At 42.8% G+C, this 27,391-nt stretch overlaps 1 protein-coding gene across 1 annotated transcript in view; it reads right to left on the bottom strand.

Annotated features, from left to right (window-relative positions):
• LOC118642877 (zinc finger protein 474-like) overlaps positions 1-20,809 on the bottom strand; it is a 28,496-nt gene extending 7,687 nt beyond the window's left edge. The window contains exon 1 of the mRNA XM_036280899.1: positions 19,787-20,809. Within this exon, the coding sequence (XP_036136792.1) occupies positions 19,787-20,809 (1,023 nt within the window). The remainder of the gene's footprint in view (positions 1-19,786) is intronic.
• Positions 20,810-27,391: the final 6,582 nt, after the last annotated feature.

Raw genomic sequence — 27,391 nt, 5'->3', positions numbered from 1 at the left:
CATTCATGTCACATTGTCGGAAGGTTTCTTTTGGAAAGAGAAATTAGAAGAAAACAGGCAAACACAGAGGCCAGAAGACATGCACAAAATAACATAAAGGGATGTGGGAGAAAATTAATACCATAAAACGGCTAAGATATCCTATATTATATTTTCCAAAGCACACCGCGTGCTCTGTATTTGTGGTTGAACTGCAGTTGAACCTGCAACATATTCCATATTCTTAGGTTTTGAACATCTCACTGCTAAAGCCACGCTCTGGCGAAATGCAAGCAGCCCAGACACAGCCCAGAAGAAAAACGCATCCCCGTGGGTCTGAATGGAGATAAGACACCCTCTTCTACTTTTAGTTAATTTCACGATTGTCAGCCTGAAACTTCCAGGGAAAGCGCAATAAGCTCCAACGTGCGGTTATTGCCAGTACCCCAACTGCAAGGTTTCACCCTTCGGTCTCTGTGCGGTTTGCAGAGGGCAGTGCTTGTATGGGGGACGGAGGAGAAGGACGGGAAGAGGAGACCAGAGGCCTGGCAGAAGGCACCATGTCCTTTCTTGGCTCATGCGCTAACTTGGCTCAGTCTAACGGAGCAAGGCAGGGGCTGCGGAAGGTCTTCCCAAGGGCCTGTCTACAGGAGACCTGGCCAGGGGCTGCCAACTCCAGGAACGTGTCATCGAAGGAAGACCAAGGGGAAATCGGTAAGTCTGAAGTTACTGTGGAGCAAAAGAGTCCATCGACAGTCTTCCTCTCAACATTTCAGATATTTGAGAAGAGAGGCACTACTTTTTTTTAATATTGAGGTAAAAGATCTTATAAAAACTTAATCTCTGAATCCACACAAGTGCTATTTCAGGGGTAAACTATTTTATGGAAGGAGAGAGACCCCATGCCCCTACGCACAAATGTTTATGGGGATCGTAACGATTTTGCTGCTATTCTCCCCGTTTCCTGGGAAGGTTCTCAGGCTGGAAGGAGGGAGGCACTTGCACACTTCGGGAAGGCTTTCATGTGTGCGTTTCTTTTAACTCGAAGCCACTGATGTTCATATGTTTTCAATCATTTTTCTGGCCACTATTGGAATTATCATTTTATTTTCCATGCGGCATTTTTCCTTTTTTGTGAATGTCTTTTCTCTTTCAGGAACACTTCGAGTTCAGTCTTTTAGGCCAAGACTGTGCAATGCGAAGGGAAGTGAACATTTAACAACTTTTCTCCTACTTAGTGTAGATGACCTGTCATCCAGTCATTCATTTTTACAATTTAAAACAAATAGCTATAATACCACCATTAAAACAAGGGGTGAAGAATAAGGACCAAGAAAAGAGGGTGGTTTGATGAGTAACCTTGAAAGAGGTAGTACTGGAAGAAGAATGGACGTACCTCCACAAAACTAGACCAGGATGCCTATTTCAAATAGCTTCATGTAGTTCTCGCTGACTTCTCTGATAACTTAGGCTGAGAGGAAACCACAGTGAACCACACAATTCAATGGCAAATAGAACTTATAGAGGAAGTATAACAACTTGTGAGAAGGAAAAAATATTTCTAACATTAACTATTATTGCATAAATCTTAGCAAAAGACATATTGAAACTGAAATGGCCCAGCCGGTGTGGCTCAGTGGATTGAGTGTCATCCCATAGACTGAGAGGTCCCAGTTCAATTCCCAGGCAAAGCACATGCCCAGTTTGTGAGCTCAATACATAGTAGGGGATGTGCAGGAGACAGCTGATCAATGTTTCTCTCTCACATTGATGTTTCTAGCTCTCTCTCCCTTCTCTCTCTCTAAAAAAATCAATAAAAACAATAATAAACGAAACTAAAATGCAAGTCATTACTAGAAGTTTTACAAAAGATTAGAAACACTCTACACTTGCTCATTTCTTATATTAACCCCACAATACATATTAAGTAATAATAGTGTGAACTTATAGTTGTGCAATATTACTTGCAGGAAAGTTAGGAGAACATGATTAAAGGATATACCTTTTTGAAGATATTAGTAAGTGATAATTATGGGCAATATGACCCTTTGAAAATCTAATGACTGCTACGATCATCTCCCCAGAAAAATACACATGTATACAGAATTATGGATATAATTTTGAATGATTGGTGGACTGTAAAACTCATCCATTAACCCCAGGAAGTGAGCTGTTGGGCCTTTAGTCAGAGCCAAACTTTTTTTTTTTTTTTCCAAATAGATACTCCTTTGTATAAAGATCCTTTTGGCACCATTTAAATGTTTCAAAAGGATCTTAATTGGAGCACACAGGAACTTATGAAATACACCACTTCCGGCTTGAGGATAACTTAACTCTTGCTATGTCTAAAACAATCCCTATTGTACCCATTGTCATTTATTCTCTGAACTGTCCCTGTTTAGTTAATAAATTATATAGTCACTCTACTTCCAATCCATTTTGAAAAACATCAGTTAATAAAATATAAGCAATCAAGAGATGAGACAACAAAAAGCTCAGAAATACTGAAGCTGTGACTATAAGACTGCCAATGAATTCATTGAAATATAGAACAAGGCAAGATGACTATAGAAATTATGGTTAGAGAAGAGAATATAAGGGAAACACCACAGCTTGACAAATAAAAATGCTTATAAAAATTGGCAATGGAAGGAGAGGCACAAAGATTTTTAAAAAATCTTTTTCCCTTTATTGATTTTAGAGAGAGAGGAAGGGAGAGGGAAAGATAGAAACATCAATGAGAGAGAACATCAATTAGCTGCCTCCTGCATGCCTCCCACTGGGGATCGGGCCCACAACTTGGGCATGTGCCCTGACTGGGAATTGAACCTGTGACTTGGTGCATGGGTCAACGCTCAACCACTGAGCCACATCGGCTGAATGGAAAGGTGCAAAAATTTAACGATACTAAGTTCTTCAGACCTTTCATGGCCAACAGTCAATTCAAACCGTATAAAATTAAAGCATGGTATTAATTTTTTTCAAATCCTTTAATAATTTATATTTGTTTTTCAACTTAATGTATCCTCTAAAAACTAATATTCTTTTAGGGAAGGAATATTTTTCTGAAGTTCTGCAATATCATCAATTATACTTTGGTTTAATTCTTTAACTTCTTTGTATCAAATTCAAGTAAAATTAAATATAATCTCTATTAGTAATTACTTGGATATGTTGATATTACTTCTATGAAAAAATATGCATGTCTATTAATGTATGTATGTTTGTCTACATAGAGATATGTCTGAAATGATATTCATAAGGTCAAGCTAATTTGGGGCTAATTTTATGCTAATTTTCATACTTTCCTAATGGTTTATTTTTATGATGAATTTGTGTCATTTTTATAATAATAATAAAAAAATAATTTTTAAAAGTAAACTCCAGAGTCAATACTTACGCAGAACTCAGTCCTAAAAGCAACAATCAAGTGGAGCCCAAGTAACTTTCTGAAAATTCCTTAAATAACTGATAAAAGATGATAGTCAAGGCTTTGTGTATAATAGAGTTTAGTATTATAATTAATTAGTAATTGAAATTAGAAATAATATTAGTGATGAACACAGCTTTGTATAGCATAAAGTAAAAGTACAATGCAAAATGAAAATATTTATAGTATCTGAAATCACATTATTCCAATATACTATCTTATTGTGTCAACTGTGCATAGTTAAATGTACATCAGTTAAATGCCTGTATATGCAACTCAACCGAAGTCCTAGAATTCTGCTCCATTACTTTAAAAAGCAGTAACAAGGGCCTGGAAAACTAATCTGAGGACAGGATTTAGCGTGAGTCTGATTCTACCATAAGGTAATCTAAATATAGCTCTTCTAGATATTTTAATTTTGTTCAGGCTTGTTTTCTTGGCTTGGTTGCATTAGTCAAAAAATAAAGTCACAAATAACTAAATGGGACCATATGGGATTAGCCATCATGTGTTGAAAGTGGCAGCCAAAAAGATAATTTGGGGGATGGTTGGACTGAACCATCCCTCGGGTCCTGTGTTGCCCATTGTGGCGGGACTGACAAAGCACCATGCACTGTCAGCCGCCCCTCTCCACCCCCCGGCACTTGACGATGTTCTCTGCAAACTTGGCCTGTCTGATGTGAACCAGGAATTTCTGTGGTTCCCCATGGCTGCAGAATAAAGACCAAATATTTTATACTGACTTCGTCCACGCCCAACCTTAGCCCCATGCAACAGGTCTGCCATTCACACCAAACTCAGCTCCCTTCCCCTAGCTCAGTGGTTCTCAACCTTCCTAATGCCGGGACCCTTTAATACAGTTCCTCATGTTGTATGTGGGCAGATCTGCATGTGGGCAGACCTGCCCGGAGACGGATAGAGGAACGGTGTCTCCATTCCTAAGACCACCAAAAATATGTGTTTTCTGATGGTCTTAGGCGACCCCTGTGAAAGGGTCATTCGACGCCCACAGGGGTCACGACCCACAGATTGAGAACCGCTGCCTAGCTAGAAGCCTCAGTCCTCGGCGTTGCTGTCTCCATGACTTTACTCATCTGTTCCTTCCAGGAACAGACTTTAAATTGAATATAACACCTGCATTGTGCTGGAGGTCATGGGGACCCCCAACCCTTAGTTTCCCTTTGTAAGAAACACAAACACATAAACTACTAATCAAGTTACAAGGCAAAATTTGTATGTGCCATGGTAAGGGGACAGAGTGCCATAGGAGGCAGAAGTAGGGAAAAAAGGGATGAGTTTCGATCAGAAGTCAGTGAAGATGTGATATTTGAAGTGGTTTTGTTGAAAGGATAGAACTGTACTGATGTGGAGAGGACTCCCTCAAACAAACATTATCTATTCAAAAACTGTTCAATAGTACTCTAGTATGTTACTATGAAAGCTATAAAGTCCATAGTGAAAAAACTAGAGGAAGTGTGAAAGCAAGAATCAGTCTGTTCGACACAGGACTGAAATGGAAGTGGTCAGCCCTTGAGAACACAGTCAACATCGGCACTTTTCTGTGTCCTCCAAGCTTCCCACCTTGGTCCTGACCCCAGGCTCTGTCCTCATGTCTTCGGAAGCTAGCCATGGCTCAGTAGCTGGCTAGGGCTTTGACAGTACCAGAAGCAAGCACTTTCTATGTCAAGAGACCTGCATCAACCACATTAACCTGTTAATCGGGGAATTCCCTTTTTAATTACGCAACATATAACGGCGCGAACTCTTTCACTAGGACGTGTAAATACATCACGCCCGGAGGACGTAATTTCATATTATTATTATTTTTTATTTATGCTTAAAATAAATGAAAAGACTATAAAATATATATTTTTGTTTATTTATATATAAAGCACAAAGGAAAATACAAAATTACAAATAGAAAAGAATACCAACAAATTTGTTTGCTCTGTAGTTAATTTGATAAGTTCCTCATCTAAAAACTTCTCAAGATAAAACAAAGGAACTGTTTTTGGAGGAGTATCGAAAGTTTTTCCAGGATGTGCAGTGAAGGGAAATGGTGGTCCAGGGCACAACATATATTTCAAGGACGTATTCATATCTCCTACCCGTACCCGATATTGTTTATGTTTAACGTATTTATACGTCCCGCTCGGTTAACAGGTTAAGGCATGTGCTGTCGGGGGTCAGGTGGAGAGAGGGCAATGGAAAGTGTCTTGCCCTTGTGGAGATCTGGGTCAAGGAGGAGGACTTACTGCCCACGGGACAGAATCAGATGAAGAAATAAGCTGAGGTTAATGTATGATGTTCATATCCTATAACATCTTGATTTGTCCATAGTGAAGAAATACAAACTACTTCTGCCTGCACTGAAAGAGACTGAAGAACTCAAGTGAGAATAATAACATGAATACAACTGGAAACATCACGAATAGATCGATGATAACACCGCCATCCAATGGACCATTACTCGGCAGGAAAGAAAGCTGTTATTTACACCAACATGGATGAAACTCAGAACCATTATGCTGAATGAAGCCAGACACAAGAGAGCACAGTACTGCCTGATTCCATTGACATAAAATCTAAACTAAGCCATGATGATTAAAAATCAGATCAGGGGTCGCCTGGAAGCTGGAGGTAGACGAGGGAATAAAGGGGTTAAGGAAGCTTTGGGGGTGATGAAAACGTTCTGTATCTCGATTATAGTGGTGATATAACAGGTATATAAAATTGTCAAAACTCATTGAATTGCATGTGTTTAATGGATGCAGTGCAGTGTTTATAGTTTATTCCTCAGTAAAACAGGTTAAAAACCACTCATGCGGACCTGGTTCAGTGGAGCATTTTTGCCATGTTCATGCCATGCAACCAGTTCAAAGTCAGCAGTACGCATTATCAGATGAAATTTCCAAATCAAGTAATGCATTTGCGTAGCTTTTCCGGGAACTAGAGAATATTTTTAAGTGATCTAGGTTCTAAACCTTTAACTTGTCTCTCAAAAATTTTCCAGCTGAAAAAGAAAAAGAAAAGAGAGAGAGAGAGAAAACTGAAAAAGAAAACAAGAAAATGTTTTAACTGAGAATTTTTCCCCCAGGACATTAAAATTTTTGCCAAAGAAAGTACATGAGGCAGCAATGCCAGTCACATACGATTCCATTCGGAAAAGTCCGGGTCTGGAGGGTCAGGTCTGAGCCCTGCGGCAGAGATGGATCGTTTTTAGAAGCAGGCCCATTAATTACTCTGTGCCTGGGTGCGTGGCATCGGGTCTGTGGCAGACATGACTGACCCCGCTTCCTCATCTTGCAGTAAGAGGAACGACATGGACCTGTGTGTGTGCGCGTGCATGTGTGTGCGTGTGTGCGCGCGTGCATGCACCCAAAAGACAGAAAAGCTCCGTGAGGCACTTTCTTCAGTCGATTTCAGAAATACCGACAAGCTCCCTTTGCCTGAAACTATTCATTCCTTTATATTTTCTTTGGCGTTGTCCTTGATAGTCCTCCAGGCCAAAGTTAGCATCTTTAGGCTCCTTCCCCTCAAGGAAAGAGAGAGGACTGAGAGCTCTGGCTCTGGAGGTCGCAGCACAGTCTCGTATCTGCTACCACCAGGGAACAGAAGAAGCCTTCACGCCTGCTCCCCGGGAGGCAGTGGCTGGCCGCATCTGCTGGCTGCCACCGAGGCAGTGGGCCTGTCTTCCCGGGGAGGCCAGGTTCGTGGGCTCTGCCCAAGCAGGCATATCAAAATGTAAAAGATGCCTTTTTTTTAAAGTACCAATTATGTATGCAAATGAAATGCCTGGCTCTTCCCCACAAGTAACATGCTTTGTACATTCCTTGGAAACAAACAAATGCTGAAAGTTTAATGATTTTTTTCAAAAGTTTTTCATTATAACAATTTCTGCATCAAAACAGCCAGATGCCGTGCTCATTTGAGGACATTCATTCACCAAAGAGTCCGGGAAATCCAGGAACTCCGAGGTGAAAAAGCATCTTGAAGGGGAATAGTCCCTGTTGGCTTGAACCATGACTTTGAGTAAACTTGATAAAGGTGCTCCACCTAACACACTTTCAAACCATCTGGTTGTGATCATTCATCTGTAGAGCACAAGTCACAAGATGTGAAGTTTGGAAACAGTGGCCCCAGGAGAGAGATACATGACAATCCTCACCCAGCCTCAGGACCCCACCTAGAACCGGCCCAGGCGTTAATGGCACTTTGCTTCTCAGACGGAGCGTGCCTGGTAACGAGCGCAGAATGGCCGGTCTGCAAATGTCTGGGTCTCATCAGATATTTTTTCAACTTCGCAGAAGCCAGTAAAGCAATGGGATTCTAACTATTGGTACTCAAGTTGCACTGGGAGCAGAGAGGACTCAGAGACATCTGCTGGAAACACAGCTGAGAGCGATTCGGGAGTTTGAGACCCGCACTGAATGGAAATGCATCTGGAGGAAAAGGCCGTCTCTCAGGACAAGTATAGCCCAGCTGCTGTGGCTCAGGAAGAATTATCTGGTTCCAGGCAATATGCCAGGCACTGTGCTGGGTTCAGAACTCGGAACTGGCCCTAACAGTGGGTATAGCCCTACTGAACTCACCACCTTTATTTGGGAACGGTTTCTTGTTTTTCCTCAGCTCTTTCTCTGAGACAGGGTCAGGTAGACAGACCTCGGTCTGGTAGGCACAGAGCCCATCCACCTGACATCAGTCAAGAAGCAGGGGAGGGTGAGAAGGAACCTGCTGAGTGGAGGAAGCGTTCTCTTGACTTCTCTGCCCACTGGCATGTTTGAACTCAGACTGATTAATTCTGAAAACCTCTCTCCAGATGTGGAATCTCTCTAGGTTCCTGGACTTTTTGTGGCCCCGTAAAATTCTTAGAAGGTTTGGCTCCCAGACTTCTGATCCACAGGAATGGTCTCACTGTTTTTGGAGACTCCCACAGGTGATCCAAATGGGGGTTGGCAGCTGGGGTGAGTTACCCTATGCTCAGGAATGAAGTTGCATGCCAGTGGTCCCTGTACACAACTATGTGGGTCCCTTCATGGGTCCCTTATGACCCAGGCTGTCCTCTACAGAGCTTCTCACCCATGCTACCCACCAGAAGTATCTCCCCTCTGCCTCATACTTGGGGATCTCAGATTGTAGACAAATGGACCAACAGCCTTTTCGTCCAATAGGCAGGCATGTTTTCCTTGACCAGCACAATGTTATTAAAAGTTTTATATGTTAATATCTTTAGGTAAGCCTTACTCTCCTGGACACCACAGACTCCACCACTCCCTATTGCCTGCCCAGCCCTGAAAGCATTTGAGCTTGGATTCCGAACAGCCAATTTTCCCACTCCTTCTTGCCACTCATCTGACCAATAAAAAGTGTTTGCCTTAGATCTCATTTGTAAGAAATAACCCAAATTTATGGTTAATTTGCATGAATGTGCCAATGGCTGAAAAGGGTGTATTACCTATCCAGGGAATCTTTAGCTGGGATCTCCTGTAGATCAGTACTTTTGAGTCAAAAGACTGAATCTCTGACTATGGAATTAAAACAGCTTGCCAGATAGGAGGAGAGGTAATTTAGAAAAAAAAAAAAAAAAGTCGGCAGTGAGATATTGGAGACTGTCAGACTACTTCACTGCTCCAGTTGACTTGAAGCACTTAGACGATTACAAGAGTTTGACAGGAGGCTTGAAGCCTATCCTCGGGTGACAGGAACTTTAAGGGATGAGACTAATTTCCAAGACCACATGCACATAGGAACCATTAAATCCTCAAGGTATTTACTTACTGGAGGATTTTATGCTTCCCTGACTCTTAGTTGGATCCCAGTCGGTCAAAAACAGGGTCCTTCCTGCCAGGGTGCGAGGGAAACGTGCCAGTGCAGCTGATGGGAGGGTGTCGTTGCCTTGACGTGTCGTCTCTCTGCGTGACAAAATTAAACAAAAAATTTGGGCTCGGCCCTGGCCAGGTGCCTCACTGGGTTGGAACATCAAAAGGTTGTGGGTTCGACTCTCAGTCAGGGCACATACCTGCATTGCAGGTTTGATCTCTGGTCGGGGTACGTATGGGATACAACAGATAGATGTTTCTCTCTCACATCGATGTGGCTCCCGCTCTGTCTGCCCGCCTCTCCCCCCACCCCTAAAATCAGTAACCATATCCTCGGGTGAGGATTAAAGAAAAAAGTTGGGGCCTGAGCTGCTGTTACAGATTTTCCACACTGTTGACCCCTTCCGTTAGGCCAAATAATTGAGATGTCTGTGGTAAGTGCACAGGGCATACCGTAGAACGCAGGAAGTTTAGGTGGGGAAATAAGAGGGAAAGTGTTTCTCCCCATATTTGAAGCAAAAAGAGTAAAACCTCTTTTAGAAATCCTTGTGAACATTCCAATATTGAACATCTGATCAAATAACAGCTAACAATTACCCAGCGCTTTCTAAGTGCCAGGCTCTGTGCTAAGCACTTACCATGATTTATCTCAACAATTCTCGTTCTGATCCTCGGGGCAAGACTCAGTGGCCCCATTTTACAAACCAGGGCACCAAAGCACAGAGCTGTTGCTAAGTGGGGAGGCTGATTTTCACCCAGACAGTGGGTTTTCAGGCAGTGCCACTGTGAAGGGGGCAGGAAGGAGCTGACAAGTGACAACGTCTCAAGTACCATCTCAGGCCCTTTGTAGCATTCTTTTATTTTAACCTCTCACAGTGGGGAAACTGAGGCTGCGGGAAGTTATATAATTTGTTCAAAGATATGTGGTTTCCTTGGGCATCTATTACCTGATTCCAGTTCTCTCTGATTCCCGCTGCTTCTAGAAACATGGGGTAAGGTCATCAATGGTCAGCAGAGTATCAGGCTCTGCCTTCTGTGTCCAGTCAGACAACGTGTGGGATTTGAGAAAAGCCGGCAAAATTCCTACATTGCTCTCTCTCCATTACTTCAAAAGTTCATTCCGTTGGGTCCAACACTGGCCTCTCCTTATCCTTTCAAAATGCAGATTATCCTATGAGAGATTTTTCTGCTAAGGAGTGTATCTGATTCTCCCAACACCCTTCCGACAGTAAAAGGGGCTGGGGTTGGGAGGGACAGGGCTCATGCAGAGGTGCTGAGTGAAGGAGGAGATCAGAATGTGAGGCCAGGTCACCAAAGACTCATTCTCAAAGTCAGAATTTTGCCTGTGGCCATTTAAAGCATAATTTCAACTAACTTGACTGAGAATGAATGTAAATTTCCATTTCCCCAGGCAGGTCCTACACATGCAGACAGAGTATAACCAGCATTTTAATATATAGGTGTAACTAACTGCATAGCTCCGTCTCAAACCTCAACAATTGCGGAGTTTGATTGTCTAGAAACCACTGGTATTTCACATTTACTTCTGGTGTTTTCAAACAATTCTACTCAAATGTCACATCTGGAAGGATCATTGTTTGAAGTGAAATTGTTTTTGGAAATCACTGGATGCCACGTAAAAGAATTTTTCCAATCTAACCTATTGGCCAACTATTAGAGAGCCTCTTACCTATGATTTGGAGTTCTGTTTGCTCCTTTTAGCAATAAGACTTGGCTATTCATTTGGAAATGCTGTTAACATTCAAGTACCTTCATGTACCTGGTTTTTAAAAGTAAACTATGGATATTTTGAATATACGCATGCATTTTAGTTCATTGTACATCCTGAGATACAAAGCTGGAACATATAAGTCAACGTACAAATTCTAAATAAGATTCTCTGTGAAAGAAATATGGTTTCTCAGCTAAAGTTTTGGTTTTTTTCTTTTCTCATTTGAGTAAAGACTCTTCTTCTGATCACTTAGAATGATATTGATTAAAAGGCAAGGCTTATAAATAAATCTCTTTACAAATTCTTGTAAGAATGACTTTTCTGGAAAAATGTGGACAGAGGGTGTCGCTGGTGTTTGGTTCCTCAGTTTGGCAGCAGGCCTGACCTCCCTGGTCAGATGGCTTCCAGGTCACAGGGTAAAATGAGGTCACAAAGGAACAATGGGGGCCAGATAAGAAAACCCGCAAACTGAGACCACCAGACAGGTTTTCCAGCTGCCATAATTAGAGAGGGGAAAAGGAACCTGGAACTGAGAAGGTGGATATATCCGATGTCTGATTTGTTTACAACTTATATGCCAAGGGGCCCCCAGATCAGGGGGAAGGCTGAGGAAAGAAATCTTACAATCAAGAAAGGAAAGAAATCACCATGGATAGGCCACAAGAATTCTAACCCCAGTAGACAGCTTTTCCTCATCAGAGTTGTTAACCCCGATTTCCTCCTGTCCTTGCCCCATTTCTCTGCCCCCGATTCCTGACCCCCTAGGTTCAGCCAGTGATACCTTTACGTTTCACCTTCTCTGCTTAAACAAATGTAGCCTGGGATGTGGGAGCTTCTTGGGGACCGTAAATGACAGACAGGCTCCTGGCATGGGAGTTGGTGCCTGGAGCAAGAAAATTGAAAACATTCTGAGTTCCTGGATTTATTAGGCTTTTCTTCAATTTCTAAGACATCTCTTCACATATAAGACAGCTTCACAGAGATAATATTTGAAAGAGACGGTGGATGTAAGAGGAGGTGAATTGCACAATGCAAAGAGAAAGCAAGAGATGGCAGCCAAAGTGAAATCCTCTCAATTTTCCACCTGCTCATAAAGCTTTACAACGAGCAGTGAGAGTCTGGTCACAAGACGGGCTCCTCGGTTTCCCTAGGAATCCCGTCAGGGTTGTGTTGCTCTGATTTTGGTGAAGTTCTAAGAGTTTTGGGGGAGAGGCTAGTTGTTGACCTTGGGATTTGGATCTCTATGAACTACATATCCATTCAGTCACGACACAGATTTACTACGCACCTATCACTAGGAAGTATGGACGTCTCTGCTTGGGGCTGGACACAGGGAGATGGGGGTGGCCGGGAAAAGCAGGTTTATGAAGACATGAAAGAATGAGGCTAAATCTGAGAGTGAGGCAGGTTGTAGTTTTGTTCATTTGAGGCCTCGCCTTACACAGAGGTGCCATTCCGCACTCTGATTTCTGGAGGAGCGGAAAGCCGTGTTACGGAGCAGCGACGCGATGGCCACACACTGCAGCTTTGGTCTCGGGCTCTCGGGAGGTAGCTGACTCTATTATTGTCTCTCCCATCATGGATATATAATTCTAACTTGAACCTGATTCTGAAAAATAATTATGTTAGGCTGTCACTTGTACAGCTGAGTATTATCCTTCAATTTTTTTAAAAAACTTTTTTTTTCCTTTATTGATTTTGGAGAGAGAGGAAGGGAGCAGGAGACAGAGATAGAAACATCGATGAGAGAGAACATCCATTGGCCGCCTCCTGCATGCCCCCCACTGGGGACCGGGCCCACAACCTGGGCATGTGTCCTGACCAGGAATCAAACCAGCGACTGCTGGTGCGTGGGTCCACGCTCAACCACTCAGCCACACCAGCTGGGCTTATCCTCCAATTTTTTATTTTTATTTTTTTTATTTTTTTATTTTTTTTTATTTTTTGTACAGATAGAGTGGGAGGGAGAGAGAGGAAGGGAGAGAGAGTGAGAAACATCGACGTGAAGGGACACATCGAGTGGCTGCCACCCGCACGACCAACCAGGGCCGGGGACAAACTGCAGCCGAAGTACGTGCCCTTAGCGGGAACCGAACCCGGGTCTCTCCATACCGCAGGCCGACGCTCTAACCGCTGAGCCAAACCGGCCAGGGCTTATCCTCCAATTTTTTAATATTAAGACGCTGTACAACAATTTTGCTAGTGATACTGTTGCTCTAAAATTTGTAATCCCCCACCCCCACCCCAACACACACTATTCCACACACAAAAGGTGGGGCAAAAGTAGGTTTACAGTTGTTCCTATAGAAAAAACACAACCATTACTAAATAGTAACACAAGAACAGACTCTGTTTCACATACTCACAGCTGTAAACATGTTTCCTCACTCTGTACATGTATGGATTCCTTGCGCTCAGTTTAGAAACAATAGTGCAGAGGAGAACTGGTCTTATTACCTTAAAGTTGTCCTTTGTACCCCCGAGAGCTGTGGGACCCTAAGATGCTGCCCTGATGTGTGGGCATGGTTGGCACCAAGGAAAGGTGACGTGGCACACAGAGCTGGATATTAGTGGCCCAGCTGCCAGCATCATCGGGGCAGTTTGTGAGGTCAAGGCTGGTTTCCGTGACATCAGCAGAGCTGAGCAGGTGAACTCGGGCCACTGGAGAGGATTAGTAGGGCGGAAACCCCTGGAAGCATCCCACGGAACGTTCTACCTAACACTCCCCAAGAGTTCCAAGTCGTACTCGTGTTTGGGAATCATGAGGCAACGGTTCTAGGAGCCGCAGCCTTGATTTCAGGACCTCAGTTCCCCTGAAGGTATGAAGAGAAACAGGACTAAGTAGACTCTTGAAACGAACCTTTCCTCTCTTGTTATACCTTTCTCTTTCTCGTGCAACCGGCTTGATGAGCTTGCCTGGTATTTCATCGAGAAGCTAAACGCTCACAGAAAGCTAACAGACTGTCGCTCCTGCATTGTCCCATTAGCACCTACAGACTTGCCTTCATCTGCAGCCAACCTTTTCCTGAAATGAAAAAGTGCCCCTTCCGATCAAACCCCTTGCCCTTCAGAGTGGGATCCCACCCAAAGGCAACCATTTCTCCTTCAGTATAAAGCGGATCCTTATCACTTCTGCTTCTTCTACCTCCCTATCTCGGTTGGATCAGTCCTATACATTTAAATGTAGTCTAGAAGCACCCATCTTTTATTTATTCATTTAGAGAGTGTAGAAGGGAGGGAGAGAGGTGGGGGAGAGGGAGAAACATTAATGTGAGAGAAATACATCATTCGGTTGCCTCCCACATGACCCTGAAACCCAGGTATGTTCTCTTGACTGGAATCCAACCCGCCACCCTTCAGTCTTGGGGCCAATGCTCTAACCACTGAGCCAAACCGGCCAGGGCTAGAAGCTCCCATCTTTTAAAGAAACTTCTCTTAGCTCATATCTATTTCTAGCCTACTTCTCTCTTCGTCTTCAAAGCCAGACTTCTAAAACCACTTCCTGTCCTTATCAACCACATACTCAGCAACCCCCACCACAACACTGAATGTGTTATTTCCAGGTTTATCAAGCTAAATCCACATTGCCAAATCAAAGAGATAATTTTTGGCCCTCATCCCATTCAACTTCTCGGCATTCCACACTTTTCCACACCCTTGTTCTTGACGTTTTCTCTGATTTCAGTTTCTGTGGCACCATCCTCTAGTCTTTCGGTGGTGTATTCAAGCACTCATTCTTCGACTCCTTCCCCTCGAATCCTGAAGCATGGTAATGTCTCTTAGCTCAGCCCTGGGTCTATTTTTATAACCCAAACTCATTCTGATGACTTTAAATACTGCACAAATGTATATCCCAGCCCAGTCAGACTTCTCTTTTGAAACCCAGACATACACATTCAGCTTGACCTACCCACTTAGATATCTCATAAGTATTTTGAATTTGATATGCCCAGACTGGAACTATTTACCTTAAACCCCAAGAGCTACCCTTTCTCAAATCTTCCCCATCTTAGAAAATAGCACGGCTAGTTGCAGTTGCTCCAGCTGGATATCTCAGAGTCGTCCTTGACCCCCTTCCTCACCCCTCCACATCCTAACTATCACCAAGTTCTGCTCACTATGCCTCATCTCCATCTCTGCTACCAACACCCTAGGCCACGCCATCATCAGCTCCCACCTGGATTCCTGCAGGAGCCAAACTGATGTCACTATGTCCACAGGACAACGGGAGAGAACAGTGCTGTTTCTACAGCTCTGTCTTGTGTGCCTGGTCCTTGCTCCATTAGACTCTGGCCACCTGTGGACTTTTTAGTTCCATTTGAAGATTTTTCTTACCTCAAGGCCTTCACACATACTTCCTTTGGCCAGCTGTCTCCTCCTCGTGCCTCCCCCTCCCCCATCTTTACTCTTGGCTACTGCATTCATATGTTTTGTGTCTCAGCTGAAATATCCCAGAGGTTTTTCTGTCTCAAGATCCTGACTGTCCACGCCCACCAACAGACACTGTCATATCACAATTTCATATTTTATATTTATTTATTTTGTATTTTCTTCCCTGAGAAATGAGATCAAGAACTGTGTTTATCTTTTTAATGACTCTATATTTAGTACTTAGCCAATGCCTAACAGTAAATATTTGTTGAATGAACAAACTTCTGTCCTCTTTGTCCTACTTAACACTCACAGCCTGGCAAGATAGCCATAAACCTTTTCGTATTACATTAAACCTCTCTCTCAGTGAGATGAGAAGATAATGGGTCTTCGGAACTACACAGATCTCATTGTGACACTCACTGCCAAACCCACTGTGTGACTTTGGTCAAGTTGCTTAATCTCAGTTGCCTCACCTGGAAAGTGGAGAAAATATTATCTGTCTTTTAGTAATATTACGAAGATTAAAATGAGGTCACCTCTATAAAGTGCTGATCATAAAAGTACTTTATAAAGTTCCCTTTCTTCCATGCCTCCCAATAAACTTCAAATATTTCTTACCTAATAGGGCATATGTGCATACACAAAACTTTTGACAACATGAGACCATCCATTCTGCCCTTCTGAGCCTTTCTGATGGTGACCTTCCTACGGAGAGTTTTGCCTTTAGAGAAGGAGACACTTAGCCATGAAACAGAATTTAGAACATTAAACCAAATATGTAACTTAAGCCCTAAATAACAGAAGTTTGTATCATAAGGGTACTTTCTTAAATGTATTTGGAGGTAACAGAAAGAGAAAGGCAATCATATTTTTGATAGTGTAGAAGACCCTACTTTAAAAGAAAACACCAGGTGGCAGCACCAGACGCTAAAGAGGTATCTGAAGGGACTTTTAGCTTAAACTTGAGCATCTAGGATGTCAAAGAGGGCTTAAAACTACATTGGCACAGTCATTTATGGAAAAGATAGCTTCCCTAACAGAACATAATGTCTACTTTGTAATATAGTAAAGGATTTTAGGAAATGGGTTTCACATTACAAGCATAATCCTAAGGAAATAACTCCAAGCATCAGCGAACCAATAAAAGATAATTAGACAAAGGCTCCATTTTGGTTTGTAGTTATATTTAATTAACTTTGTCAATCTGGGTTCCAATTAGCTGGAAAAGACCTAAAGCCAAAAAAACCCCAAAAAACAAAAAAAACCTATTGGCTTGTAGAAAAAGAAAACAATTTATTCACTGATATTAAAATGGAGCAGTAATGACCTCTGTTACTGTACTCCTCAGCATTACTTAGGAAACTATTACTAAAATAGACATCAAAGGATCTCACTAAATAAAGGCAATATTAAAATTTAAAATTATAATCTATGGTTTTCCATATCATGCATCAAAATTTCTCTTGGGATTAATACCACTATTACAATCCTGCTATATTGGGTATTGCTTATTCAGGCTTCCCTTCTATTAAAGAAAAAAAAAGGGAGCTGGGTGCTGCTGGGGACACCTTATGGGAGAACAACACCTTCTAAATAAAAGTACCAGCAGTTACACAGCCACAGTGAGGGCTTCACAACTTTCCTGCGAGATCAGGAGTGAAGCCAGCCCTGTATTTTGAATGGGAAGCAAGAGGACAATGCACGCCTGGACGGTCATTACAGAGCAGAGTGCAAAGTGCCCACCGAGGTCTGGGAAGAGAACTTGCCTTAGTGGCGTCTGTTTATGTTTGTTTAGAAATGACTGAAAGGTGACAGAAACATTTGTGTCCTAAGAGAACTGAGCCAATCTCTGTTGGAAGAACATTCTGAGCAGAAGGTAATTCACTCCGCCAATGAAACAGTCATCGTTGCCCAATTGGAGTGAATTGTTTCCAAGCACTGTGATCAGGGTTCTGAAAATATTTTTCTCACCTGAATTTGATGCAAGCCTGAGCCCCCTGAGGACATCAGGCAAGATCAGTGATTCTAATCAGAAGTCAGATCAAGGATTCCAGAGGGAAACTGTTATATTGACAAGAGAAGAAATGAAGGAGACATTTGAACTGTAAAAAGAACGCGTGTGCATCATGGCCCAAAGTCGACCGTCACAGGCAGATGAAATCCTGAAATCTAATAATGCATAGGGCAGAACTCTTTATGGAAAATGCGTGATTCACTGCCCTATCTAAATGTTAAACAAATAAAAGAAAAACGGCAATAGACAGGATCAAATCGTAAACAAAACACGACAGTATCCCAGGACAGCCTTTCTCTCTGCTGAAAGCACCTTTGCATGGCAAACACCTTTTTTTCAGCGAAGGCATCAAGTCCATTGTGTCAAGAATCCTGTGCCTCCGCAACCGAGGAGAGTTCTGCATTGTAATTGAAACGAGTTTGCTTTAAATCTGGCAACTAAAGGGACCCTAAGTCAGATGACCTTTCTATGACCTCCACTAAAGCCTGCATGGTCCGTCCCCAAACAGGCCAGCACACATCTGACAGCCGTGGGCGCCCGCGGCTCACTGACACGTGCCTTTTCATGTCTGGGAGCAGAGCTGGCTATGCTCTGGCACAGCTATGTCTTCTATATGCCCTTGTTCTGAAGAACTCCCCCTACACTAAATGCACGAGTCCCTTGAGGGCCATCGCTGGCCTCTCCTTCTGACATTCTCCCCTCCAGACGACTGCGTGAGTCAGGAGGTGTCTTCTTGTGAAGCCGTGGGCTCAGGCCAGCCTCTTTTAGCAGTCGTGACTGAGTGAGAACATGCTGTGCTCAGCCTGTTGGCTCCGCTCTTGGGAGCACAAAGTATGTGTTACAACAACAAGCCCAAGAATCCTGACCACACTCTTCCCTATCTCAAGATCTGTAATGAGAACATTTGAAGTAAATGCATACAATCAGGAAACAGGGCTGAAAGTCACACACTATCAGAGTTTCCAATTGTGACCCTGAGACACGATCCTTTTGCTCTTTGAATCCAGACCTCACATGTTTTGGAAGAAAAGCAACAGCCAGAAGATGGGAAAAACAGATCATGTTTATGAGACCAGCCTGTAGTCCATGCCACACTTCAGAGTTTGGGTTTTCATTCGGCAAAGAAACCAGCCATTCTTTCTTCAATGTTCATCAGGGAACTTACCCAGCTTCCGCCAGTCTGACTCTTCAGCTGTAGGATCATTGTCTTGAAATCTTCTAACCCAGCAAGTCCACAATCATTTCATTTTAAACATGGAAGTTAGGGAAAAACACTGGACATTTGCCAAAATAATGCATTAAAAAAGTAAGGAAGAAAAACTGGATTAAAAATAAAAGATTGCCCCTCCCACCCATACACATTCCCTCTGGTTTCATCTTTTACAGTAACTCGAGTAACCTTCGTTTCCCTAAAACAGTCCATTTAAAGACTCTTGCAAGTAGCAAGTCGTAGAAAAAAAAAGACTGAACACTTCCTATTTCTTATAATTTGACATTCTGTAAGGTGTGACACATTGGTAGGATAGCACATCCACTCCCCTGGCCCAATGGTAGGACAAAGACCATGGACCATGCCCTGCTTTGCAGGTAGCCACCCTCATAAGCATCCTTCCCCAATCCTGATTGATGAAGAAACTTCTAGTGAATACCCAACTACACGTCACCATATGATTGGGAACCCCTGGGGTAATGCTTATCTACAATTGCCCAACTGGCAAGACAGAGCTTGGTGTCTGACCCAAACATAAAGTACAGAGAGGGCAGCCGCAGGAATTCAGCACTTCCTAGAACCATGAACACACACCTAGCTGCTTGGGTGTCTACACTGAGGTCAATTTCCCACATACTACAATCATATAAGTGTTAACAGAAAACATGTATTCGCAGAGCATGTCTATTTCTGCAAGTGCTCCAGTGTTTAATTATTGCTAAAGTCATTTGGGGTTTTTGACACAGATTCTATTTTAGTAAGATAAACTCAGCATAATCCAGCATTGCCAAAAATGAATTCCTAAGGTAGATGACTAAAATAAACTGGTAATAAATATTGGCTTTTGGAACGGGAATTACAGCTCTGTAATGTAGACATAGCATTAATGACTCATTTTCAAATAACAGTCTCTCCCAAGGATTATTGGTAGAAGGGATCAGGGAAGAAAGAAGTCCATCTCTCTCTCTCTTTTAGGCAGCAGAATGGAGGAGGACTGTGAACCCACCAGGCAAGGATGTCCTGATGTCTACTTTGCCATCAGAGATACAGCCCCTGGAGTGTGACCAAGAGTCAACTTGGATAGGCTGCATCGGAGCAGAAATAAGGCATGGAAAGAAACCATTCTGGGGGTGGAGGTAGTTGATTCTGGGTCATTTTTCTCTCATTCCCCCTGGAGGCAGAATGTACTCCCGGGTCCGACCAGTGCATCTCATGTGGTATGAATTACCTTATCAGTCACCGTGGATGCTGCCATATCCCTTTGCTGCTTGAAATTAGTGGGCTCTTTGAGGCCACCTTTACCCCCTAAGGTCAAATTCTGAACTTGTGGTCTACTTGGTTGAACTTTACAACTTCTCTGGTGCACCAGAAGGCGGTCGGGGGCAAAGGTCCGGCTACAGTTTGGGCAGGGCACAAGCTGAGCTGGACTTGGCCCCTGTCCGGTGAAAAGGGGCTGAGGCTTCTGTGGGAGTGGCCGGCGGAGCTCCTTGGGGAGCCGGTCATTTTCTATTTTCCACTTTTCCAGGCATTTGGGCTCATGAATAGGAAGGGAGAGCGTGCCAAATTCCCTACCACAAATGTAGCAGATGAGAGTCCTTGGTCGAGCTGGGATGCCACCAGAAGCTTTCTTAAGACCAGTAAGATCATTAGGTCTGTTGGCATTTGGTGCCCTGGGCCCCTCACCCTTCGGCTTGCAACTTCTCTGGTGAACGAGAAGACGGTCTGGCAAGAACGTGCGGCCACAGGATTCACAGGGCAGCAGCTGAGCCTGAGAACTCTCGAAAGCTGCCTCATTCATAGCTTCAAGAGTGTAGGTCCCAGCGCCGCCGAGAGGCTGTGGTTTGGAGGGTTCTGGCCTCCTCAGGTGCTTGGGCAACTTGCTGTTTTCCACACGCCACTTCTCCAAGCACTGAGGCTCATGGATAGCGAGTGACTGGGACCCAAATTCTCGGCCACAGATGTAGCATATCCGGAATCCAGGCCTGCGGGATGGGATCACTGGGGGCCTGGGCTGGCTTTCCGACATCATTCTCCTAGCGGACTGTTTTGAGAGTATCACAGTTCCAGGTCTGCTTTTCTGAGGGTTTGTCTTTATTCTTTCACCACGATTGACGAGCTCTATTTCTGGCAAAAGGCTGGTGTAGGAGTCGCCAGACAGAACGGCTGGGTTGATGAGGAAGGTGGGTTCTTTAGAATGGTGGAAAGCCTGTTGCAAGTTTCTGGAAACCTTTTTTTCCTTTCTTCTTGCCATTCACAAAGAAATCTTTCTCTAGTCCTTGCTCTGGTTTCAGCCCAGAAACATTTGGGGCTTCTTAGAGCAAAGGTTACTCATGTGGCTGTCCTGGGGTTCCACATTGTAGCCTATACACTAAACCTAAGACTGTGATTCCGAGTTTCATTGCAGGGCAGCAGTCTGGGACACTGGAAAGTGCCCCTTAACCCCAGATGCCTCCAAGATCTGTGGGGGGGAAAATCAAGAAGTTATTACACACACACACTAACCCCTGTTAGACTGAAAGTTGATAAAGAGCAGTTTTTTTTGTTTTGTTTTTTTTAACCTAGTATCCTCTTTGGCTAGCACAGCAAGTAGCACATAGGATTTTTTCAAGTAGTGTTGAAATCAATTTGAAGAAAATTTCCATTATGAATTTCACTGTTTCTGTATTGAAACTAGAGCCCTGGTCGGTTTGGCTCAGCGGTTAGATCGTCGACCTGTGGTCCCAAGAGACCCGAGGTTCGCTAAGGGCACGTACCTTGGTTGCAGTTTGTCCCCGGCCCTGGTTGGTTGTGCCGGTGGCAGCCACTCCATGTGTCCCTTTCACGTCGATGTTTCTCTCTCTCTCTCTCTCTTCCTCTCTCTCCCTCCCACTCTACCTGAACAAAGAATGGAAAAATATCCTCGGGTGAGGATAAAAAAAAGAAACTAGTGTTCTGCCCAATGAAAGAGCGACATTTACAGAGCATCATGGACACATATGACACAGACCATCAGAGGCACGGTGGTGAGATCATAGGAGAGAGAACCAAAACCTGTAAAAATCAGATGAATGAAACGCAGATCTAGTGCCATGGGTCCCTTTGACAGTTCTTTGAAGCTTACAGACCTCTTTTCAGAATAATGATATTAAAAGCAAAAAATAAAAGTCTTACTATTATAAGCGAAACTAATTTTAAAAAATATATTGATTTTTATTTATTTTTTAAAATATATTTTTATTGATTCAGGGAGAGGGAGACAGAGATAGAAACATCGATAATGAGGGACACATCGATTGACTGCCTCCTACATGCCCCCTAGTGGGGATCGAGCCCGAAACCTGGGCATGTGCCCTGGAATAGAACCGGGGACCTCCTGGTGCATAGGTAGATGCTCAAACCTTGAGCCACACAGGCTGGGCACAAGTGAAACTAATTTTATTGAAATAACTTATCAAATATTTTTACTTGTTATATGTATTTTATTTGAGATATAGTAATATGCTAGGCTTGTTGAGGGTCCGAGGGTCTAAGGTTAAAAACTCCTTCAGAAGAAGTAATTCAATGGTCAATATTATGAGACTACTATGAAATACTCTGAAAATATTATGAAAACTCTCAGAGGGAGTGTAAATATACCTTACCAGGTGTCCACTTTTCTTTATTGTGGGAATGGAATATTAATAAATTGTGGCCATAAATATCAGGCTACAAATACAGCTCAGGCCTCTGCTCTTCCTGGTGGTGTATGTGCATATCATCCCTGGGATGAAGAAGCCCAGACTTTGTTTGATGGTCTTTTTAAAGCTATTGTGCTTAGTATTTATTTTATATATCTCTGTCTATCTATCTATCTTTTCAATAATTTTTTATAAAAACATGGCAATGGTTTTTCCAAACAAACCCGAAGAAAATGCTAATAAGATCACATTATGGGCAGAAGACTGGGCATTTTTACCTTGGGGAAAGGCACAAGACAATTTTACCCAGGATCTACAATCTAGCCCCAAGAAAGATTACTTTTCAGAAGTCTTAGGACCATCTTCACTTCCTAAAGGATGACCTGGATCTGGAATAGAGGCTTTGCAGCATCCGCTCCCAATCACAGACACATGACCATGGCAGACACTTGAGTCTCGGCAGAGCGAGGACGCCAGTGCTAGTACTATGAAAACTGTTTGGGCACCGTGCTCCACAAAGGGCCAAACGAGCTGTGAGATTTGTGCCCAGTTCCTGTATTTTGGTGCCAAGAAAGGTCTGACTCTCTGTAGTGAAGACTATCTAATCAAGTCTGGCACAGAAAAGGAAGTTATTCTTCATTTTGACAGATCTTAAGACAGTGATATTAACACATGTGATAAAAGAATGTGTTGGCTCCAGAGTGCTCAGCACAGAAAATGAAGCTTAGAGAAACAAAACTTATCACTCAATCAGCACCATCCAAGAGAGAAAGTGGATCTAGAGAACACAAAGAATCTGGTAAAATTGTTTGATCAGTGAATGGGTGAAAACCACCCAACCCCTCTGCTCTGTTGGTTTTGATTTCTTGTTCACGAAGGATGTCCTGTTTAGTTTCCCATTTTCCTTGATACCAGGACACTTCAGACACCAGAAATAGTTGAGAAGGCCCTGGCCAGGTAGTTCAGTATGATTACAGCATCGTTCTTATATGCCAAGGTTGCGGGTTCGATCCCTGGTCTAGGCAGATAGAAGAATCAACCAGTGAATGCATACATAAGTAGAACAACAAAACTCTCTCTCTCTTCCTCTCTTTCTGAAATCAATAAATAAAACCTTTTTTAAAAAAAGTAGTTAAGAGGAGAGATTGGAAAAATCAATACAATCAAATTAACTTACTTCCCTAAACTTATTGGCAATCTCCACCAGCCCCCCCCACTGTTCCCAGCATATTCGAATACTGAGAAAACCCCAATGACTTGCCCCAACAACCCTCCCATTTCCCTTATGATAAGGTAAGAGAACTAATATTTACTGAATGCCAACCATGCATCTGATATTGTACTAAATTTTATATACATTGAATTCTCAAATGGTTATGAGGCAGGTGTTATTATTTCAATTTTATAAACAAAGAAACGGTGACTCAGAAAAGATGAATAACTTGCCCAAGACAGTCAGTTTCTAAATGACAGACCTGGGAGTCAGTTCCAGCGCGCTCTGGCTCCAGTGCTCAGCTCTTTCCATTATTCACTCTGCCTAAAATTCCACAGGCGAGCTTCTTCTCTTTCATTTGTATCCCTGTCTTAATGGACGATTCATACGTCCCATGGGACGGTAACTAAGCCCCCACCAGCCTTTAGGAGAAGGAAGAGGCAAAAGGGGGAGGAGAATAGAGCACAGAAGAAGAGAAACCTCTGTGATGGAAAAAGCAGGAGAGACAGACTGGGGCTACCAAAGACAGCATTTTTCCTTAAGTGTCAAGGATCACTTATTTTGCTCTAAGTCGTCTTCTAGATAAAGATAATTTACTGCACGGTGTGCAATGCAGATCCTTTTCCCGATCTCGCCAACATCCTGAAGAAAAATCTACACTACTAACCAGTGCTGGGGATAGGGGAGGAGGAACTGGGTGGTATAACCGGCACAGGGTGAAAGCAAAGGCCACCCAGAGACCAGCCGGTGTTCAGTTTGCAGCCACCGTACCGTTTTAGGTAGGAAGGGGTCTTTACATTTGCAGGTGTTTGTGCAAATGTTTTCTCTGACGCAAACCTCATACGCATTATAAAATTCCCAATTGAATCTTCATCTTTTCTTTTCCTATCATCTCTTTTCTCCTCCAATGTCCTCCTCAAATTTCTGTCTTATTGTGATTAAAGGCACCAAAATATTAGATATTGGAAGCAAGTGAAATTTTTGGAAACTGAAAAATTTATGAAGTTTCTGCCAGTGATTCTGACAAGGCGCGGCATGGTCAGAGGCTCTATTCTATAAGTTAGTTCCAAAAGCAAAAATGCTGGAAAGTACTAAATACATATATTTCAATTACTTAAGAAATTGGCCTGTCCCCCAGACACATTGTAAATAAATGTTGCTAGTTTATAAAGAGAACCACGTTGCAAAGCCAGCTAGTTTCACCCGAAATGTCCATAGAGAAATGTTCACTCCAGTTGGCCTGAATTATTCATTTTGACCATTTTGCACATAGGAGATTTAAAGACTGTCTTGGAAGGCATCACGTTTTATCAATATGATGCCATTTTTCCATGCCCTTCGGGGTTGATGGGAAGGGAGAGACAAACTCACAAAGATGAATGTAATAAGCTTGGAAGTCCAAAACCCATCTTGGCATTAGAAGGTGTTCCTCTATAAAAGAGGGGAAAGAACACAAGCAAAATGATCAAATCTTTTTTAAAAATTTAGTCCATTGGAACAAAATAAATATCTGAGACATGAGCCCTTCCCGGTTAGTATAGAATCCAAATCCTTTAAACGAACACATGAATAAATAAGAAAGATGAAATTGGGGCTAATGCTGGCTCTGAGCAAAACTGTAAAGTAGAGGTTCGTCTTGAATATCCTACACCCAGCCTGGTCAGCAGCCTTGTCTCGCTCTTGCCTAGTGCCCTCAGGTACTCTTCAGTCTTCCTTACCTATAAAATCTCACTTTCAGAAAGTAGCTGATAGGCTTATACACATCAAGGCTTATGAATGATGAGGTAAAATCCCCCCCCCCCCCAGGTCTAGAAGAGACAGCCAGCTCCTTACCAATAGTTATTCTGCCCTGCCCAACTCACTCAAATTAAGAGAGCACTAATTTTTAGCTGGGCACATGATTTCCCAGCTAAGTCTCTAGAGGCTCCTTTGTAACTAGTGAAGTATTATGTATGTTTTGTAAGAACTCTACTTGGAATGTTGAGGTAGAACTTGCTCCTCTTCCCTACCTTCATACTGATGCTTAGAACATAGATGTGATGGCTGGAGCTCTAGCAGCCATATTGGAGCAGATTACATTTATGTAACCTCGACGTGACAGAGAAGAGATCTGGAAGGACTTGAGTCCCTGATAGTGTTGGAGTCACCACATAAGTACCTCCCTTGGGCTTTATGTGCATAAAAGAAATAACTGTTCATAATATTGGGTCACTTTTTAAGAGTCTTTTGCTCACCTAATACTAATTGAGATATGCTTGTATTTTAATAATGTCATTGGTTTAGCATAAAATGAATTCTAATAGTAATATTTCAAATTTCAGGATCTTCTTTTTTCTTTTTGGTTAATCCTAACCTGAGGATATTTTTGCCATTGGTTTTTAGAGAGAGTGGAAGGGAGGGAGAGGGAGAGAGAGAGAAACATTGATGTGAGACATACTGCTTGTTTACGTCCTGCATGTGCCCTGATTGGGGCCCGGGACTGAACCTGCAACTCAGTTACATGTCCTTGATTGGAATTTGAACCCATGACCTTTTGGTGCCCAGGCTAACATTCTAACCAGTGAGCCACACTGGCCAGGGCAGGATCTTTTTTTAACGAGAGAAAGCTTTTTTGAGAAAGTGTATGTTTGGGGGCAAAATTGACTTATTGCATATATGCTTTTTCCTGAAAATCAGAAATAATAAACTTGAAACTGTAAATACTGAACCAATGGTTCTTAAAAAATTGATTCACAATCCATCCTTTCCTAGAGTTTTTTTGTACACATTTGAATGACATATTTTACTTCTGGAAAATAAAAATCTAGTTATTTTTCATGATGAGCTTTTGAAAGAGCTAGGAGGCGTCATTGTTGTGCCAGGTATTAACTCATTGTTTCTATACTCGAGATGCTCTTTTTAATGTTCAGCTCTGTGAGGCTGGCTCGGGGACTCTGAAGACCCCATTTCTGCTTTGCAGCTCTGAGTCATGCTCTGCCCTTAGTGGTGATGGAGGGAACAGGCAAGGTTGGAGGTCCAAGAGAGGACTCGATCCTTTTAAAAGGCTTCCTGTCTGCTTGTGTTTCCCGCGACCATCACCACACCAACACTTGATCCAGCAGAAGCAGGTCTTTCCTGAAGCAGCAGCCGAAACCAGTTCACAGTTTTCCAGTCCTTGCCAACCAGGCGCAGCCCTGCTCCCTGGCCAGACATCACCAGTCAGTCTGCACCTTCTCCTTGGGGATCGGACTTTCAGTTCCACAGGCACTTCTTCTAAGTTTCTCAGTTTTAATTCAAACTTCTCCTCTTTGATACTTCACCCTAGGAGTGGTATAGTCCTGTTCTCTTATATAGTCGTGTTCTCTTTTTATCCTGCTGGTTACTAAGTAACAACTCCATTCCTGGTCAACAAATCCTCATGTTAAATTCACCTTGTTTAAATAAGTGGTATGAAATCTGTCTCCTACTAATATAAACACCCCAAGAATATAATAAAAATATGTGATAGTCATGCTAGGTATTACCTTACTATTGTAATAAATATGAACTCAAATTATTTCATAGCATCTTAGAAAATAATATGATACTTAACTTAATATCCAACCCTCCACTCTGTCAGACCACGGCAAACACATTTGTAATTTTTACACCATCACCATGCTTCAAGAGCTAGAAAATGTTGTTCTCCCATTTGTGACAGAACTAAATCTTAAGGGGAAACCTGCCATTTTAGGCATATTCACATTTTCCTTAATTTTATAGGACACGCTTCTGCAGCTGACTGCCCAGCCATAAGGCCACCACTGCCACAGAGGGAGTCACAATACAGCGATCACATCCGTAGATCGAGTGGCCGGGGGGAGGTGAGGGGAGCTGGTTCTCTGCACTCCCTTCTGGGTAGCACGTGGGCCATTGGCATTGGCCGTCCTCAGTGATTCTGATGTGAATGAGCACAGTGTGGGACAGACCGGAGCAGCACCGGAAA

Source organism: Molossus molossus, unplaced genomic scaffold (genome assembly GCF_014108415.1).
Source record: "Molossus molossus isolate mMolMol1 unplaced genomic scaffold, mMolMol1.p scaffold_m16_p_3, whole genome shotgun sequence".
NCBI lineage: Eukaryota > Metazoa > Chordata > Mammalia > Chiroptera > Molossidae > Molossus > Molossus molossus.
Note: the sequence above shows the minus strand (reverse complement) of the source record. Positions and strands in the feature narration are given on the sequence as shown.